Raw genomic sequence first — 16,142 nt, forward strand, 5'->3', positions numbered from 1 at the left:
GGTGCCTCTCCCTCTCCCTCTCCCTCTCCCTCTCCCTCTCCCTCTCCCTCTCCCTCTCTCTCTCTGTGCCTGTTGCATATCTAACGGTTGTAACTTCCTGCATGCAGGACGCAACATTTTGACATGTCACCACGAGCCGACTTGCTCCGCTCTGCGTGTGGTATGTGTATGTAGGTATGCGTACAAGTGAGTGTGAATGGGCATTTTGGTTATGCAATTTAAGATTTGTATCCGACCTGTTATACCACGTATAAGTGATCATTTGGAACCGCTGCCCTTTATGTTGACTCAAACCGTTTCCCACTATCTTTATTTGCAACTTTACTTATTCATGCTTCCCTGTTTGTCTTTTTTTCATTTAGTGTTGTTTCCTTTTTTTGTTGGCACTCTGTGTTGGGAAGCATGGTGAGGAGGATCTTGGATGTTTATAAAAGAAATATCTGTGGAGCAGAGCGCTGCCCTGGGGTGGTACAGTACAGTACATGATGGTTATCTGGACCACACTGGGAGAGGCCTGCTCACCAATGAACTACTGTACATGACGGTGCTGCACTGTCTCACTCTCTTTGTTTGGACATGAATGGAAAGGAAAGGAATCAACTGGTTGTAAACAGTCGTTCTCTCCCCCATTCACATCCTCTCTCTGTTTTAAAACACTTACACTCAGGTGCACATGATGAAGTTAAATCACTGATTGTTGCAGTGTTTGCACATTCATTTATTCATGGGTGATTCTCAAATGAAGTGGTATAACATTATGGGATTTTCTTTCTTTGGTCCTTATGAAAATGTAATTCAATAACCTTCATTCAACAACCATAGTGAAGTATCTGTATTGAGTTTACATCTGCAATGAGGCATACACGTTTGAATAAACAAAAAATAAGAACAGACATAGTCAATACATTATTATAGACATGAGTCATGTGACTTATTCTTCAGTCCAGCTATTGCTCGATCGACTCATCAAAAAGCAAAATTGCTTTTGGAGGAATTTAATATCACTGTTACTGCATCGTGCATGTTTTGCAGTGCAGTCAACATAAAGCACTGTTTTTAAACTAAACATGATGTAACTTGTCCACAACACTTAACCTTACCTCCAGCCAGGCTCAGCCACACCATGACTGCCCTCGTTCCCCGCCCCACAGCTTGATTCACCCTGCTGTATCGTGTCGTGTGTGTGGTCATGGCATCACGGGACAGTTGGTCACCTCTCGCACACACACCATGCCCCGCTTACCTGAACATTATCCCCCACTTCGCCACAGTTCATTACAAACTCACACACATATCCCTTTCACTAACATACAGTCTCACCTTTGTGTGCCTTAAGTGAAGAGCTGACCATTTTGGGGTTCTCATTAAAGCTCATTATATTCATATTAAGCATTATAAGCCTGGTCAGCAGAATGAGCAGAGAGGGCAGAAAAAAGGATTAGAGTGCTGGAACGGTCAAGTCTGTTTTACAACACGGCCCAAGACAAGCTGGGAAGTTCCCCTGCTGATTTCTTACCTGCTACCAATTTACAGTTGAAATTGAGTACATGTAAATGTCTAGACATCATCGTTAAAAACACATATTTTACCTCAGTCAAAACATACGCATGCCAAACGTATGCTCCATCACAGAAACACAGCAATACTTTGGAGAAACAATTTGTCAAGCTCACTGTCTGCATCGAACACTCCAAGATTTTAGCTCATAGCACTGATAAACAATCAAACATGTTCTCATTCACACACACACCAAGTAAACCAACAGCTGCAAGATACGGCTGCTTGAACTGTCATCATCTGTTGGGCAGAGTAAACGGAAATCAAATTTCCTGCATTATACTTTTTAGATGACTCACACATTCAGTCACACAACAGCAACCAGCGGGTGACAGTAATATGCGTATCCAAGCCGGTCGCAGAGCCCAGTCGGTCTGTCCAGCAGACATCAGCTGTTGATTTTCTCACTGTATGTGTGTATGGGTAATTGCGTGCTGGTTTGTGTTTCATTCTGAGCCCATCTGGGTCTATGTTTCTTGTTATGGATGCCTGACTGTGCGTGTTTGCATATGCAGAGTAGACTGTGGGTTTGAGACATGCTATTGGAGCATACTAAAGTGTGTACATGAAGTGTGTGTTGTTTTAGGGTCATTTAGGGACACTGTATTGGAGCTCAGTCTTGGACAATATCATTATTTCCACTTTGTGGGTCAATGCTGATCAAGTGGATTAAGTGATGGAGACACTGAGGAGTCAGTCAGTCTCTCATAAGGCTTAGATGTTTGTATTTATCACACTCTGGAGGAAGCAGAACCAATCTGAATTTCTATAACCCATCCAGTTGGAATATGTGTGTGTTGTGTTTTTAGTTTTTCTGTTCATAAGCATCCTGCAGAACAGGTGTCAGTCCCACTGGAAAGTGGGCTAAATCCTGTGCACCTGTGCTCCTATGAAGCTAAGGAATTTCTCCTTGGCTTAATCCTCCTGCCGATTTTCAACCCATTTGTTAAATAACTCCTCCTTTTCTCTCCCACCCCCTCCTTTCCTCCATCTCTCCCCTCTACACCGACACCCCCTCTCATCCTGTTCTTTCTCTTGTCTCTTGCGTTTTTCTCTTTCCTCCACCTCTCTTTTTCTGTCTCCAGGGAATAGCCTCTGTTCTGCAGCGTAGGTCCGATAACGAGGAGTATGTGGAGGTCGGACGCCTGGGACCCTCTGACTACTTTGGTGAGTTTCGCACCACATATACAATCAGCTATTGAAACTGGTTCAAGTTATACCTAACAGTTAGCATATAGAAACATAAATTGTGCATGCAACCCTGGCTTGTCGCATAGCTGAGAAAGATCAAAGGTTGGTTAAATTGCACTGATGTGTGGCATTTGTAATTGGTCTTAATATTGCAGTTTTTCCATTTGCATTTAAATTGCACTTGGTTGAACTAATGCTAAAATGAATGCTAAGACATACATTGCACTCCTACACAAATCATACACATTAAGACATTTGTATTTAATAGGGCTGTCAATGTTAACTTGTGATTCATCCGGAAAATGTTAATTTGTTAAAAAGAAAATGACATTGCCAAGTTCGACCCTAACTTAGTGATGTAATTTTAGTCTGGATATATGCAATATGATAGTGGCAGGGAGAATACTACCATATGAAAATATATATAGCGTAAAGTATACAGAGGGAAATCAAAGCAGCTTTTTGTGACAGCGGCTTTGTGGATGCTTTTGCTTAGAGTCGGAAAATCATGCCAGAAATTTTGAAATCACTCAAATAATCAAGTTAAAAAAAGTATCAGCTTTCTCTTTCTCATGCATTCGTTATTAAAACATCCCAACTATTGATTAATCACAGGTTATTACTGCGATAAACAAAATGTAATGTTTTCATTGACTCAAAACTGTTGTTTGTCCTGTGTACCTCTTCCTCCTCCAGGTGAGATCGCCCTCCTGTTGAACCGTCCCAGGGCAGCCACCGTCGTCGCTCGTGGTCCGCTGAAGTGTGTGAAGCTGGACCGGCCTCGCTTTGAGCGGGTGCTGGGTCCGTGCTCAGAGATCCTCAAGAGGAACATCCAGAGATACAACAGCTTCATCTCCCTCACAGTGTGACACCTCAGCCCCTCTGGGCTCCACCAGCAGGGGTGGGCAGCATCAGCATCAGAGTTTGGGTCTGTGGGTGGGGTGAGGTTAGGAGAAGGGGTACAGGACATGGGTTTTACATCCACAACTACAGGGCGCTCATTTCCTGCCTTTTTTACATGTTGCTCGTTTCTTTTCTTTTGATCTTGTGCACTTTGACTTGACCTGTGCTGTCACGTAGCTTTATGTCAAAATCAACATGTAGGAGCGTAACAATCAGAGCAAGGGCCGAGATCATTCAACTTAATACAGGTAAATGAGTCATTTGTACAGTGTGGCAACTGTATATGATGCATGCTTCTAAACTGACAGAGAAGGGTGTTTGCACTTTCATGAATTTATGAAGGGTACAGTGAAATTCAGGAAAAACGAAGGAAGTGAAGTCATGTTTACGTCCAGCGGGAGGAAGTGAGTACACGTTTATTTTTCGCTGGCTGTTGTTTGCCTATTTTTTTCACAGTGTGAAGGAAAAAAAAAAGTGTCTGTTTCATTTTTAGTGCTTCTTATGTGTGCTTTTACTGCTATTATCAGTTGGGGGATTTATTAAAGGCAGTGATATGTTGAGTTAAGATTTTAATATTATGTCAGCCAAATAACAGTTAGCTTTTTCTCAGAAAATCCTTTCTGTTCTCAGTCTGATCTATGAGCTGTGGGATTCCAAAAGAGCAGTACATGTTATCAGTCCGGTCCACAAAAACACAAACAACCTGACATGAAACACACAACTGTTCTCTATATGCTTGCACTGTCTCAGGACTAGGTAAATCCTCAAAACAGACACACACACACACACACACACACGTCTTTCCTGTTGCTTTCTTACGCTGTTTTTGTTTTATGTTACAGTGAATTGCTAGATGACAGCTTTTGCACCACTTAAGAGTTTGTAATGTTGGTTCAATACTGATGTTTGATTTAGCACTTTTTAAGACATTACTTATATGATATAATTATATAAAAGAAATATGTAAAAAAATATGTATTTGTGTTGCTTTCCTTTGATCTAATGTTATCTGTCAAAGATGCACAACTGACCCAGTGACCAATGTTGTACACAATGGGACCTTATGAAAAGAATATTTATATATTCTCTCTCTTTATGTCTTTCTTTCAACTATCAACCATCTTGGGCAAATAAAGATTAGCTTCTGAAATCCTCTCAATTTGAGTCGTTATTATCCCTTAATCGGCCCCTCCTTGTGTAAATGTGACTCTTCACTTGTTTCCGCTTCCTCATCCCAACTCCTGGCAACCTCTCCTCCTCTCCTGACTAGACTTACTTCTCTCTCATTTAGCTCATCTAACACCCTACGTCTGTTAACCGTCATATCTCAATTAGCCTCCATTGTCTTTCTCCAAAGTACTAACTGTCCTCTTCCTCCAGGTACCTCCTCTCCATCCCGGCTTCCCTCCACTATTTGCTCTTCAGCGTCCTCACATTAAGTCAAGTGTCAGTCATCCGTCAGTCTGAGCCGTCAGAGCTCCTCCCAGCCACTTTACCCCACAGTGGACTAAAGCCTCTACAGCTTTGACACATTCCTCTTCATCTTAATGCCCACTAAATCAACTTAGGAATGTGCCCCTTATTGCCGACATTGAGTTTAGTACCTCCCCTCCCCTCCCCACAAATACAAATACACACAAGCTCACACAATCCATTTGACAATACACAAACAAACACAAAACCAAAATACACTCATTTGGGGTTTGTAGATCTTGAGTGAAAAATGTAATGCTTTACGATCTGCAAGGATTTCAGTTTTGGTGTCCAGGAAGAATAACACATGTCTAGTCATGGCAGTTTACTACGATTAACATATTAGAACATTTGATTAATTAATGCCGAACATTACTGCTCTTTCTCTCTTCTTATTGACATGCTTACTAGAGAGAGAAATAGCAGTTGCATGCATGCCATGTATATGAAAACATAATCTACAAGTTCCAGATAATATCGATTAAGTGGACCTTGAGTTAGCATTGGTTATTAAAATTGTTGTTTCATATCAAAGCTGCAATTTGAGTCCAACAAAGAGTTCCTGAAAGTGCTTTGGATGCAATCATAACAGGTACTGAGCTCCCAATTTCATCAGATGCATCTCCATGACAACAGTGTGTCGTCAATGGATGGATTTTGTATGGATGGATGAACTCTGTTCCCTAAAAAGATAGTAAGAAGACCTTGAGTTGCGTTTGCTTTGTCAAAAAACGATTAACTCCCAAAGAAAGCCTCTTTTTATAACACTCATAACATCAGAAAGAAAACCAGAGCTGGCCAGTTTTGTTTTATGTGTGTGTGTACTGTATGTGTGTGCGTGTGTGTGCGTGTGCATGTGCGTGTGTGTGTGTGTGCGTGTGTGTCCACAGCACCTGATTAGGCAGGGCCATTACTGGGCCATCCTGGGTGGGCAAGCCGAGGACAAAACTTGGCACTGTCGCATGAGCAGTAAGATGAAGCCTTGATAACGTGGCACTCTGCCAATGTTCAAATACAAGAGCACGACCAAACACACACGTTCACACACTCTTTTACCAACTTTTAATTTAGGTCACTCAGTTCTGTGTTTGGGCCCTTTATGCTCTCATAGTCCCATAATCTGTGCTACAGCTCCTGCAGTCCCACTGTGCCTGTAACGCTGAAGCCAAAAACATTTCGCCAGCTAAGCAATCATCGGTTCAGGTAACCACACTTTCACATTGAAAGAAACATGATCACCATGTTAGGATAAACTCAGCCATCAGCACTCAGACGGTCAACAACAGCCAATTTAAAAGGATGTTTTTTTTCAATTTATAATTCCACCTGAGTGTCTTAAAAGGTCTCGGTTGTATTTACGTTCACTTGATGCACCGCAAAAGAAAAGCTTGGAGAGCGTCCAATTTTTCGGGTGATGGTGAGGAATGTCCACTGCAGAACTTAAAGTGGACCTATCATGCTATATTTGAATAATATATTGTAGGACCATACCTATATAAGGTATATTTATACGTTTTCTTTTTCAAAATACCAAACAGATCATGCATTTTAGCCATGCCTCATTTCGCTCTATTTTGCTCTCCACCCTGTCTTTGCATGCGCTGCAGCTGACCACGCCCCCCTGCAAAGGAGGGGGCCGAGTTACGAGCGTCATGTTACCATGCTGTTACCATGCCACGGCAACCTCTCATTCCCCTGATAGGTGGAGAGTTGGCCATATAGGCGGAGCTCCTCCGTCCTGACATCAGAGAAATGTTCAAATCTGGATCAGTCTGTATCAGATCCGTTGCAGCCCCGTTTTTAGAGATATGGGTATGGAGGAAAAGAGAGAGGGTTGTGTTTTCTGACACTTGGTGAGTTCCCTGGAACACCGGGGACACATATTCATGTATGAAAGACGTACAAAAGTGCATTTTGCATGATAGGTCCCCTTTAAAACTCAGAACAAGGATATATATATAAAAAAAATAAACATTGCTATTGTTCTTATGTGACGTGATTGCTTAATTGCTTTGTGGCTACACATTGTGTTTTATCGTTGTTATCACGAATGCAAACATGTTTTTTTCCATTTCGCAGCCAGCTTGTTTTTGCTCTGTTCCTGCCCTCATTCTCATTCAGTGCCAAACAGCAGAGCAGGAGAGCTACAGTAGCAGGGTGTTGGGTGGATGAATGACCTCCACCCTTTTTTGCTGCTGCCTCTTGGCTCTTGTACAACTTGCAGCTACTCCCACAGCTAAGTATGTTTGATGCAAGTCTCCTGTGTATGTTGTTGTCCAAACAAATAAGAGCCAGTGGGAAGGAGTTGAAGGAGGAGACAGAAAGGAAGCAGACGGATGTGGAGGAGGCAATGAACATGGAGGAGGAGGAGGAGGAGGAATGACCTCTAATAGGCTCTCCTTTTTGTGTGCACTCCTGAGTGGTGTGAAATGTACTGAACACCACTGAGATACATTTTAAAGAATTTATCCCAGCATGGGAACTGTTGCCTCCTCATTTACAGGATGGCTTTTTAAGTACATTCCTCCAAATTCCAAGTTTTATATAGAGATCGCCAAAATTTAACAAGATAGGATGGCTGGGAGCGATTTGGTTTGTGTGTATTTGTTGCATCCCCTAACCAGTCACAGCCACCCATGATCTCATGAGAGGATGTTTTATTTGGTGCTGCATATTTAGATCTGGCACAGTTAGAGTAGCCCCTGGGCGTGCGACCCTCACCCCCACTTTATCCCTCTCTCTTTCTCCGTGATTCCCTCTCTTTTGTTTCCTGTCCTCCTCTCTTGTGCTCTGTGTTCCCATAGTCACCATCTCTGCCTGCTGCCTCCTATCGCTTGTCTGGCGAGATCAAGCTAATTAAAATGCCTGCCAACATTTCTTGCTGCCTTCTCCCACCTCCATGATCCCTACACCCTGGTGGAAATAAAAATCCCCCCCCAACCTCCTGCGCTAATGACCAGAGCCTTTGATACGCAGCTCTTCTCTTTTCTAGACGTATTGGGTGTGGCGACCTGACTCTTCCAGAGTTCAGCCTCGCTGGGTCGAAGCTCTCGGTCCAGGGCCATCTCCTCTCTGCCTGGTCCCCAATTCTGCTGCTCTGATTCTCAGCTCTAATCGTGACCTTCTCGGGTCAAAGGTCACCCACCCAGGCCTGGTCACAGGTGATTGAGCAATGGTGAGGCTGATGGGATTGAAAGGTTAGGGATGAGAGGGGGTGTCGGGCCGAGGTCAGGGGGAGACGGAGAGTCAGAAATTGGGTCAGGAGATCATCACAAGGTCCGGCTCAGGTAGTGACGACACAGTAACCTGGTGGTCAGATCTGGTTTTACTTAATGGAAACAAAATAGTTTATTCGTAGTCTTTGGCCCAGCTGGTGGGTTTATTGTAGCCTACACTTTTCTTCACATATGCAACACCTGTAGGCAGACTTTGATGAGTACAATTGACACACTTCCCCTTTTAATTTGTTCACCATCTTTTAGATTAACAGTCATGAACTAACATAATGATTGTTCCACCTCCTGCCGCTGTTTTAGGGACAGGTTCTCTGTCGTTGGTCTGAGGTCGGACACGGCCGACTGCCTCAGATTAAAGAGAAGGAGAAAGAGGGGTTGAGATAGCATCTGTTTGTTTTCTGCTTTTCTTTCCCAAGCTTGTTATCGTTCCTCATTTCCTGCTGGACGACAAGTAAATAATTCACATGTATACATGTACCAACACTGAGACTAGGCCTCCCTGACTCGCCTCGATTTTTGGCCTCAGTTTCAAAGCTATTCCCAGCAAACGGAGCCTTGGCGACTCGCCTCCAAACGACGTGTAGAACAAATAAACAAAAGACTGAAATGTTCTCCAAATATTCTACATGCTCAAGAGGGAAAGAATGGGTCAGTAGCATTTTCCATCTGAGATATTCCATCATGCACATGACTCTGCAGTTTCTGCCTACGTTGATCTCGACCCAGCACAATCCATCTCTTCACTTCGACTTCACTCCCCGGGGAGGGCAGCTTGGCAATCGTCTCAATTGTTTCTTTTTTTCAGTTCCTCCTACTCTCTGAGGAATCGTTAGGGCTTTGAGTGCAGATCATAAAAATAGTCGAACTCTTTTCTAATCAAATTAGGAAGATGGAGGAATGCAGTAAGGGAAAGGTCCCTGTTGAACTGTTAAGGAAATCGTCTCAGATAATGTTTAGCTTTGAGACATTTAATGGCTGATTTGCTCCAGGTTCTAAATAAATTGTCAGTGTTTTAGAAGGTCAATGCTCCAATTTGGTTTGGGTGTATAGACATTCTTAAAATACCTTGATAAAACGTGGCATATTCCCAAGTAATGAACAAGTTGTCGGGGTCTGTTAGATGTGAGTGCTTCACTAAGTCTTCTCTCACATCTCAGAACATTCACCTCATCCCCAAAGAGACAGCCATTCACTGCAGGTGTGCAAAAGTCACAAGGCAAAGGCTGTCAAGTGCCTTCTGATTTCCAGGCCACCCCAGACACCCACACCCCTCCTCAAGGACCCCCAAATCCCTTCGATGTCCCAGCTGTACCCTGAGCAATGTCCCCGGGCTGAGGCAGTGGGCTGGGGAGCAGAGTCCACAGGGGTGACCTGGCTCTCCTTAAACCCTGCAGGAATGTGTGGATTTGAGTGAGCGCAGTAACCAGAGAGCACTCTCTCCTATCTTTAAGCCCATAATGGAGCCACTTCCTGTTGATAATCAGTTTGTTGTGATCTCCCTCTGCCTTGGCATTTTGACACTTCATCTTGAGTCCTAAGAGAGGAGGAGGAGGGAGAGGAGAGGTATGATGAGTGGTGAAGTGAAGTCGTATTTCTTCCGTATTCTCTTCTTTCTTCGTCTTCGTCGTCTTGCTTCCTTCTTCTTCTTTTCTTCTTCTCTTCTCTTCTCTTACTCCTTCTTCTCTCTTCTTTTCCTTCTCTTCTTCTTTCTTCTTTTACTTTAGTGTTTTATTATGGTTCTGGTCTGTGTACCATAATGACAGTATGGGCTGGCATCAAAGACTTGGGGACCAAAAAAGGTTATTTTTCCAATTTAGGTCCTAGAGCTTACAGACACCGCTGTGTATGCACATACTGAATGCACACACACGTTCATGCATGCACACATTGCCCAATTTCTCATTCTTTGAATCAGATTGCATGAAATCAAACAAGTATGTGGCTATCTGGGCCTCTTTTAGGGCCAGCAGAATGCGATGTTCAATTCTGGCAGGGACTTTTTCTTGTTACTTGCTTCTCTTAAAAAAAATGATGGGGTTTTTTCTAACTAACTAAGCTAATATTTTCTTCAAATGTTTCTTTAATCTCTCTCCCCCTTGCTGAAAAACATCCACCACTACTGAACAATAAAAGAGCACAAATAATGTTGTATTTTTTTTTTTTAAGCATCTGTAGTGTTTCTTTCAGAGGAGCTACCTGCAGAGGGCTCACATAAACCAGCGTTAATCGTTACCTTCGTGCAAAATAGCATCACGGTTCTGCCAATAAACAATGTGAGGCTTCTCTCCTGGAGGTTAAATGCTTTGCTCAGTTAAGAGTGGTTGCTATAGGAATGGCACTGTTTTGAGGAAAATGTAAAACACAATTCAGAGCCCTGCTCCATGTCGCAGCACACCTCAAGCCGCATTGGGCCCTGGGGCTGATACCGCATGTAAACCGCTGAATTACCAGGTGCACCAAAGTGGATTCTCTAACTGGTCGTAATCACCCTTTAATCCAGGGGTTTTCTTTGAGTGGTCTCTTTCCTTCAAGCCCTTGCAACCCTTCCTTGTCTCCTTACTCCCTTTCTCCTCCTCCTTCCAATCCAAGCATTTCGTCTTTCATCTCTGTCATGGATATCTAAAGTCACTCAAGTCAAGAAGAAAAATCTCCCCATAATCCCCCTGATACAGAACCCTGCCCCCCCCCCCCACCCCATGCCTAATCACCACCAGCATCTCAAGGCCGCCACTAGTTCCCCCATCTCATGGTCCCTACACCGTGAGTGGGGCGGCCCAGGGCTAGTGAAAGACAAGTGGAGAAGGAAGGGTAAATAATGAAGTGAAAGCCCCATCTGACATGCCAATTGGTGTAATTATGGGCTTATAGGCTCTTAATACATTTCTGAGGACAGCTTTGTGTGCCCCCTCTGAGAGCTGAGCTTGTCTGTCATGTCATAAAGGCAACTTGTCATTGGACCCATGAGTGATCCATTTTGCTTATGATGTTTGATAATTAGTTTTCATATAAGGCTCTAAGATGGACCCCACATCTTCTGCTTCACTCTTGATATTAGTTTCTCGTTATTTGTTTTTTTGCTGCTAGTCAAAGCCATTTCTTTCCGCTTACCATTGATGATTAATCCTATAAACTCTCAAATGTTTATTATGAGTCGGTCTCTGTATATGTTTAGTTCTTTAATGTCCTTATTTCATGGCCAGATTCACGTAAGGCAATTCCAGTAAGCTCTTTTCCCATTGGCACCAACAGAAAGCGTACATTTGTGCCGCTATAATGTCTGGGCTCTACACATGGACCTTGAATTTTCCTCCTTCCCTAGGGGCCGCAGTGAGACAGGGCAGCTCTGTCTCCCCCTGTCCTTTCCATGTCGTCCTGTTTCGACTTTGATGTCCCCCTGCCAAGAGTCTGATTTGTGGGTTGGCCGTGTCCTCCCCTCCTAGCCTCCGAATCCACAGAACATGGGGACGCAGTGGGAGTTCCCAATGTTTTGAGGAGTTGGAGTAGAGAAAAGAAGGGGGGAGGTTGGGTCAGACCACCACAGAGCTGGGGAGACCCCTGTCTTCCTCCTCGCCGGTTCCCACCGCTCCCAACACGGCACACACATGTTGAAAAGGTCAGGTCTTGATAGACAACAGAGCACCGGCAATTACGCTGCTATTTCTCAGTGGCTGGAAGTCCCCCGGTTTTTTCTGTGAGTGTGTGTGTGTGTAGAAAGAGAGAGTGTTTTTTTTGTTCATAGAGAATAAAGAGGCAGTGTTTTAAGGGGAAACGGAGCTGGGACACGGGGAACTGCATGTAAGGACTTGTGCCCGTATTGCTTCATGTCTGTCTGTCTGTTCATTTGTGGAAATTGAAGAATGCGCATGAGAGAGTGCAGGTGTGTAGGTGTTGGTTCATAAGTTGGTCTGTGCTCTTTAGTTTCCCACATACAGTAAACAGTTTTTGTGTAAGTGTATGTGTAGGTCTGTTCTGACCTGAACTGCAAGTCTGATTTGGTGTTTCTAAATGTGATTTCCTCTCAACATCTGGAGCTTTAGCTGGCTGTTTTCTATACTGAACGTACTGGCTGCGGTCAGGAGTCCATCTCTGACCTAAATGACGGGGTCAGACTTTGGAGACTGCAGGAACTGGATGCTGAGGTTGCATAAACACACACATACAAACACACTCTCGGATTTCTTCCAGCGTGTTCCTAGTATTTTCTCTCTTTGGTGTCATTTCTCCTTCACACCGAACACCTATTTCTAGCTCTCTAAGGATGGCTTTCATGGAGGAGTGCAGAGTGAAAAAGTCAAGGCAGAGTTATGACAAGAGTAGACCGCAGTTTGACAGATCTGGAGATCACACGGAGAGGATGCCGCGGTCCCTTAACAACTGAAGTGTGCTGTTGTAATGTATAATGTGTTGCAGCTGGAAGTTTGCCTTGCATGCCTTGTACCACCAGCTTTGTGCATTTATGTGTGCCTGGGGCGTTCATTTTGATCCCAGAGGTGGACTCGACTACGCAGTTGTGACTAATGAAAGAGCAATTTGGGCATTGTGCCCCTGGAATGCCTGCACACCTATAGCGCCTGAAATAAAAAGGGGTCCAGAGGGGTGCTGGGAGGCCCCACAGAGCACTTCATTCAGGTTGCTATGCATGTTAGAGAGATGAAGGCCTGTAAATGGCTGCCAGTAATCGTCTCTATAAAAGAGCAGCTGCGTCCAGTTGTAAGTACGGCTGCTGTATTTGGCCTCCCTCCCTGCTTAATATTCAGGTGAACAAGCAGCAAGGGCAAGTCTTTCTCAGCGTTAATGTGTCTATGAGCGGGTGCTTGTTTATGTGTGGAGGTTGCCCTGGATATGCACTCTGCTCTGGATCATTTCCAGGTCCAATCTATATCACTACTAGCCTCTGGAATGCACCTTTGCTCCTGGGAAATTTCAACTGAATTACCTACCCATGTGTGTTTTTGTGAGTCTGCGTACGTGAGTAACCCAACCATAAATGTTACCCCTATTTCTAATGGGCCTATTACAAGGCACAAGCTCGTGTCAAATAACACAGTTCCTCACTTAAAACATCAGCACACAACCCACTAATGGAATCAACTTTGTCATCATAGACACTGATGAGCTAGTTAGGGCTTTAGTTAGCGGGGCCTAATTCTCCCCTGAGGAGGAGGGAGGAGATCACTCTGAAGTCGGCAAAGGACTTGCTCCTTGTGTCCGTGACTCATGCATGCTCATGATATGACTGGGTGGTGCTGGGGAAGACACCAGGTTAGACCTGTGTTTGTTTCTCTGTTGCAAGGCAATCCAATCCATTTTTGACATTATGAGGTGTCATAGAACGGGGATGCCCAGTGGAAACTATGTAATGGCTGTCATTGTAAAAAGGAAATATAACAGTTGTAAGTATCGTAACCTTTGTGAGTATGAAGCTATCAGTATGGTGAGTTTCTATTGTCAGCACTGCTATCTTTTTATGGTTCCCCAGTTCACTGAAGTTTGAGATTCTTTGCTTTCGTTGCAGGGTCAGAGTTCAGCAACACTGGGATTAAGTTGAGATTGAGTTGTTGATGATATTATATGTGGTTTATTACACTTACTGTACAGTGATACCAAGTTGTTTAGCTTTGATCCAATAGGTGGCAGGACTGTGTTATACTATTTATATTACAAGAATATCAAAGAAAAAAGCACATTTTCAGGCCCATTCAGGTAAAGCAAGACGAAGGGTATATTCAAGGGCAATATAGAACAAGCATTTCTATTTTTTAATTGTATTATATTTATTTAATATATTATTTTTCCCTGGACAGTGTTTGTTGCATTGTACTATGTGGTCAATAAGCCAAACCAAACCAAATGATAAAGTGATATGGATGCGAGTATGCGAAAAATCTATACATGTACTTTATATAATATGGGACAAATGATCATGCTTAACATCTTTCCAACATCATAACTAAAAAGTAATCTTTATAAAGACCATGAAGCTGATCTGAAACTTAAAATGTGTTTTAGTAAAATAAAACTGTCCCAGCATAAAGATATTTTTGCTCACAAGGTCAAGACTCCTCAAATGACCACTACCTTCCTATCATGGAAATACATGATAAGAACAGACGGACTAAGAGGCCCACTCAAATTCCCCAAAGACAACTCAACTCAACTCATATCCATTCTTAAAAATTCTCCCCTTTTTCCTATGCTTCTCTCATTGGGAACTATGTGCGGCCTTAGGGGGAAACGGGAGTCATCGCCTCACTCGGAGAAGTCCTCTCCGCAGAATCTTTTATGGCTGGATTTACTGTGCACCAGCATCTATAAACCTATTTAACAGGGTTAATGTTGTTAGGTACACAGACCTCAGTTGCCAGTAAACATTTTGCTAATAGCTTATGCAGAAATGCAGGAGGGAGAGAGAGAGAGAGAGAGAGAGAGAGAGAGAGATTGATTTTAAAGTCTTGTTGTTTTTTTTATTTCTTCTTCTTCCCCTAAAATGTCAGTCCAATGATTATTATCCCCTTTGCGTAGTTCAGTTTTCTCTCACTTGTTTTCCCCAAATCTAACATTCTCACCCTCTTACAGTATATTATTCGCATGATGACTCTCATGTGTTTCAAGCTCAAGTTTAAGATGATTTTCTTCTGAATAATCAGTTTGAAAGGACCAGTTATAAGCATTATCACCAAATACACAATGAAATGAAAGAAAGGGAAAGACGCAGCATCATCCTCCCTTGCTAGTTTTTCCCTCTTACTCATCTCTTACATAAAAAGGAAATCACTCTCTCCCACTGCTCTCTCATCTCTTCTTCTGACCCCCAGTTTCCCACCATGATGCAAAGTGCACACCTACAAGACGCATGATTAGTTTATTCAGACAATAGGGATGCTCATCCAGGCAAGGGCTAACCTGTGATGTAACCACACTGTGGGACGTGATGCATCTGCCTGTCAGTGGTGTGTGTGAGTCATTTTGCCATAGCATCATATACCTTAATGCACACAGTTACTCATACAGGGAAGGAATGAGCGATTAGTGCAGGAAAGTTAAAGATAGGAACAATGTTTAACATAAAGGGCTTTAGTAGGGACATTTGTTATTCAAATATACCATCCTAAAATGAACTTCACAGGCGCATTAAAATAGTTACATTAATTACTCAACCAGCTGGTGGTGTGTTTTCTGCATGCAGCGTTTCCATCCCGAGCGGCCTCAGGCGGGCCTCGTGCTATGTGATCCAGTTAATTGGACAAGGTACAGGGCAGACCACCTGGTCCCTGACCTGGCTCCCTGCTGATTGTCACCTCTTGCTGATAATGTGCGTGCGCGCTGTCTCTGTCTGAGTCTCTGCTCCTGTTGGTATGTCTCGTTTATCAGGCCCTCAGGCTCCCCTCCCAGACCTCCCAGCACAGCACAGCCTCCAGCTTCCTCACAACAAGTTAAGACCAGAGTGTTGTTAACCTGCTGTTAACTAGTCATTTCCTGTGTCCCAAAATCATGCCCACACACATGGCCTTTAAATGGTTATCATCCATGTCATAATCCATTCAGTTTCAGACGTGTATACATATTTCTTTGTACTTGTAAGTATCTAAATGTTCCGACATGATACATAAATGGGTTATTCTGCCTTAAGGCACAAAGAGAGCTTGAGTTACTATCTAATCATGAGTCATCCCATCATCACTTCCATGATAAAGATCATCATTATTTTTTCCAAATGTGATTACTTCCTGAAAATAACCATGATTTACACTAATACAAATGTATTAGCTGCCCCTCATTTTT

The 16,142-nt window shown here is 43.3% G+C and overlaps 1 protein-coding gene across 4 annotated transcripts in view; it reads left to right on the forward strand.

Moving 5' to 3' along the window:
- The window catches only part of prkar1b (protein kinase, cAMP-dependent, regulatory, type I, beta), an 82,285-nt gene that overhangs the window by 57,858 nt on the left and 8,285 nt on the right, over nucleotides 1–16,142 (forward strand). For 3 of the 4 annotated variants that reach the window (XM_034142889.1, XM_034142890.1, XM_034142891.1), the window contains 2 exons: nucleotides 2,643–2,724; nucleotides 3,445–4,804. In XM_034142889.1, the coding sequence (XP_033998780.1) occupies nucleotides 2,643–2,724; nucleotides 3,445–3,617 (255 nt within the window). In that variant the 3' untranslated portion in view covers nucleotides 3,618–4,804. Of the gene's footprint in view, nucleotides 1–2,642; nucleotides 2,725–3,444; nucleotides 4,805–16,142 lie in introns of those variants that run through there. The other variant, XR_004556865.1, reaches the window with a different exon arrangement.

The sequence above is a fragment of the Trematomus bernacchii genome, unplaced genomic scaffold (genome assembly GCF_902827165.1).
Source record: "Trematomus bernacchii unplaced genomic scaffold, fTreBer1.1, whole genome shotgun sequence".
Classification (NCBI taxonomy): Eukaryota; Metazoa; Chordata; class Actinopteri; order Perciformes; family Nototheniidae; genus Trematomus; species Trematomus bernacchii.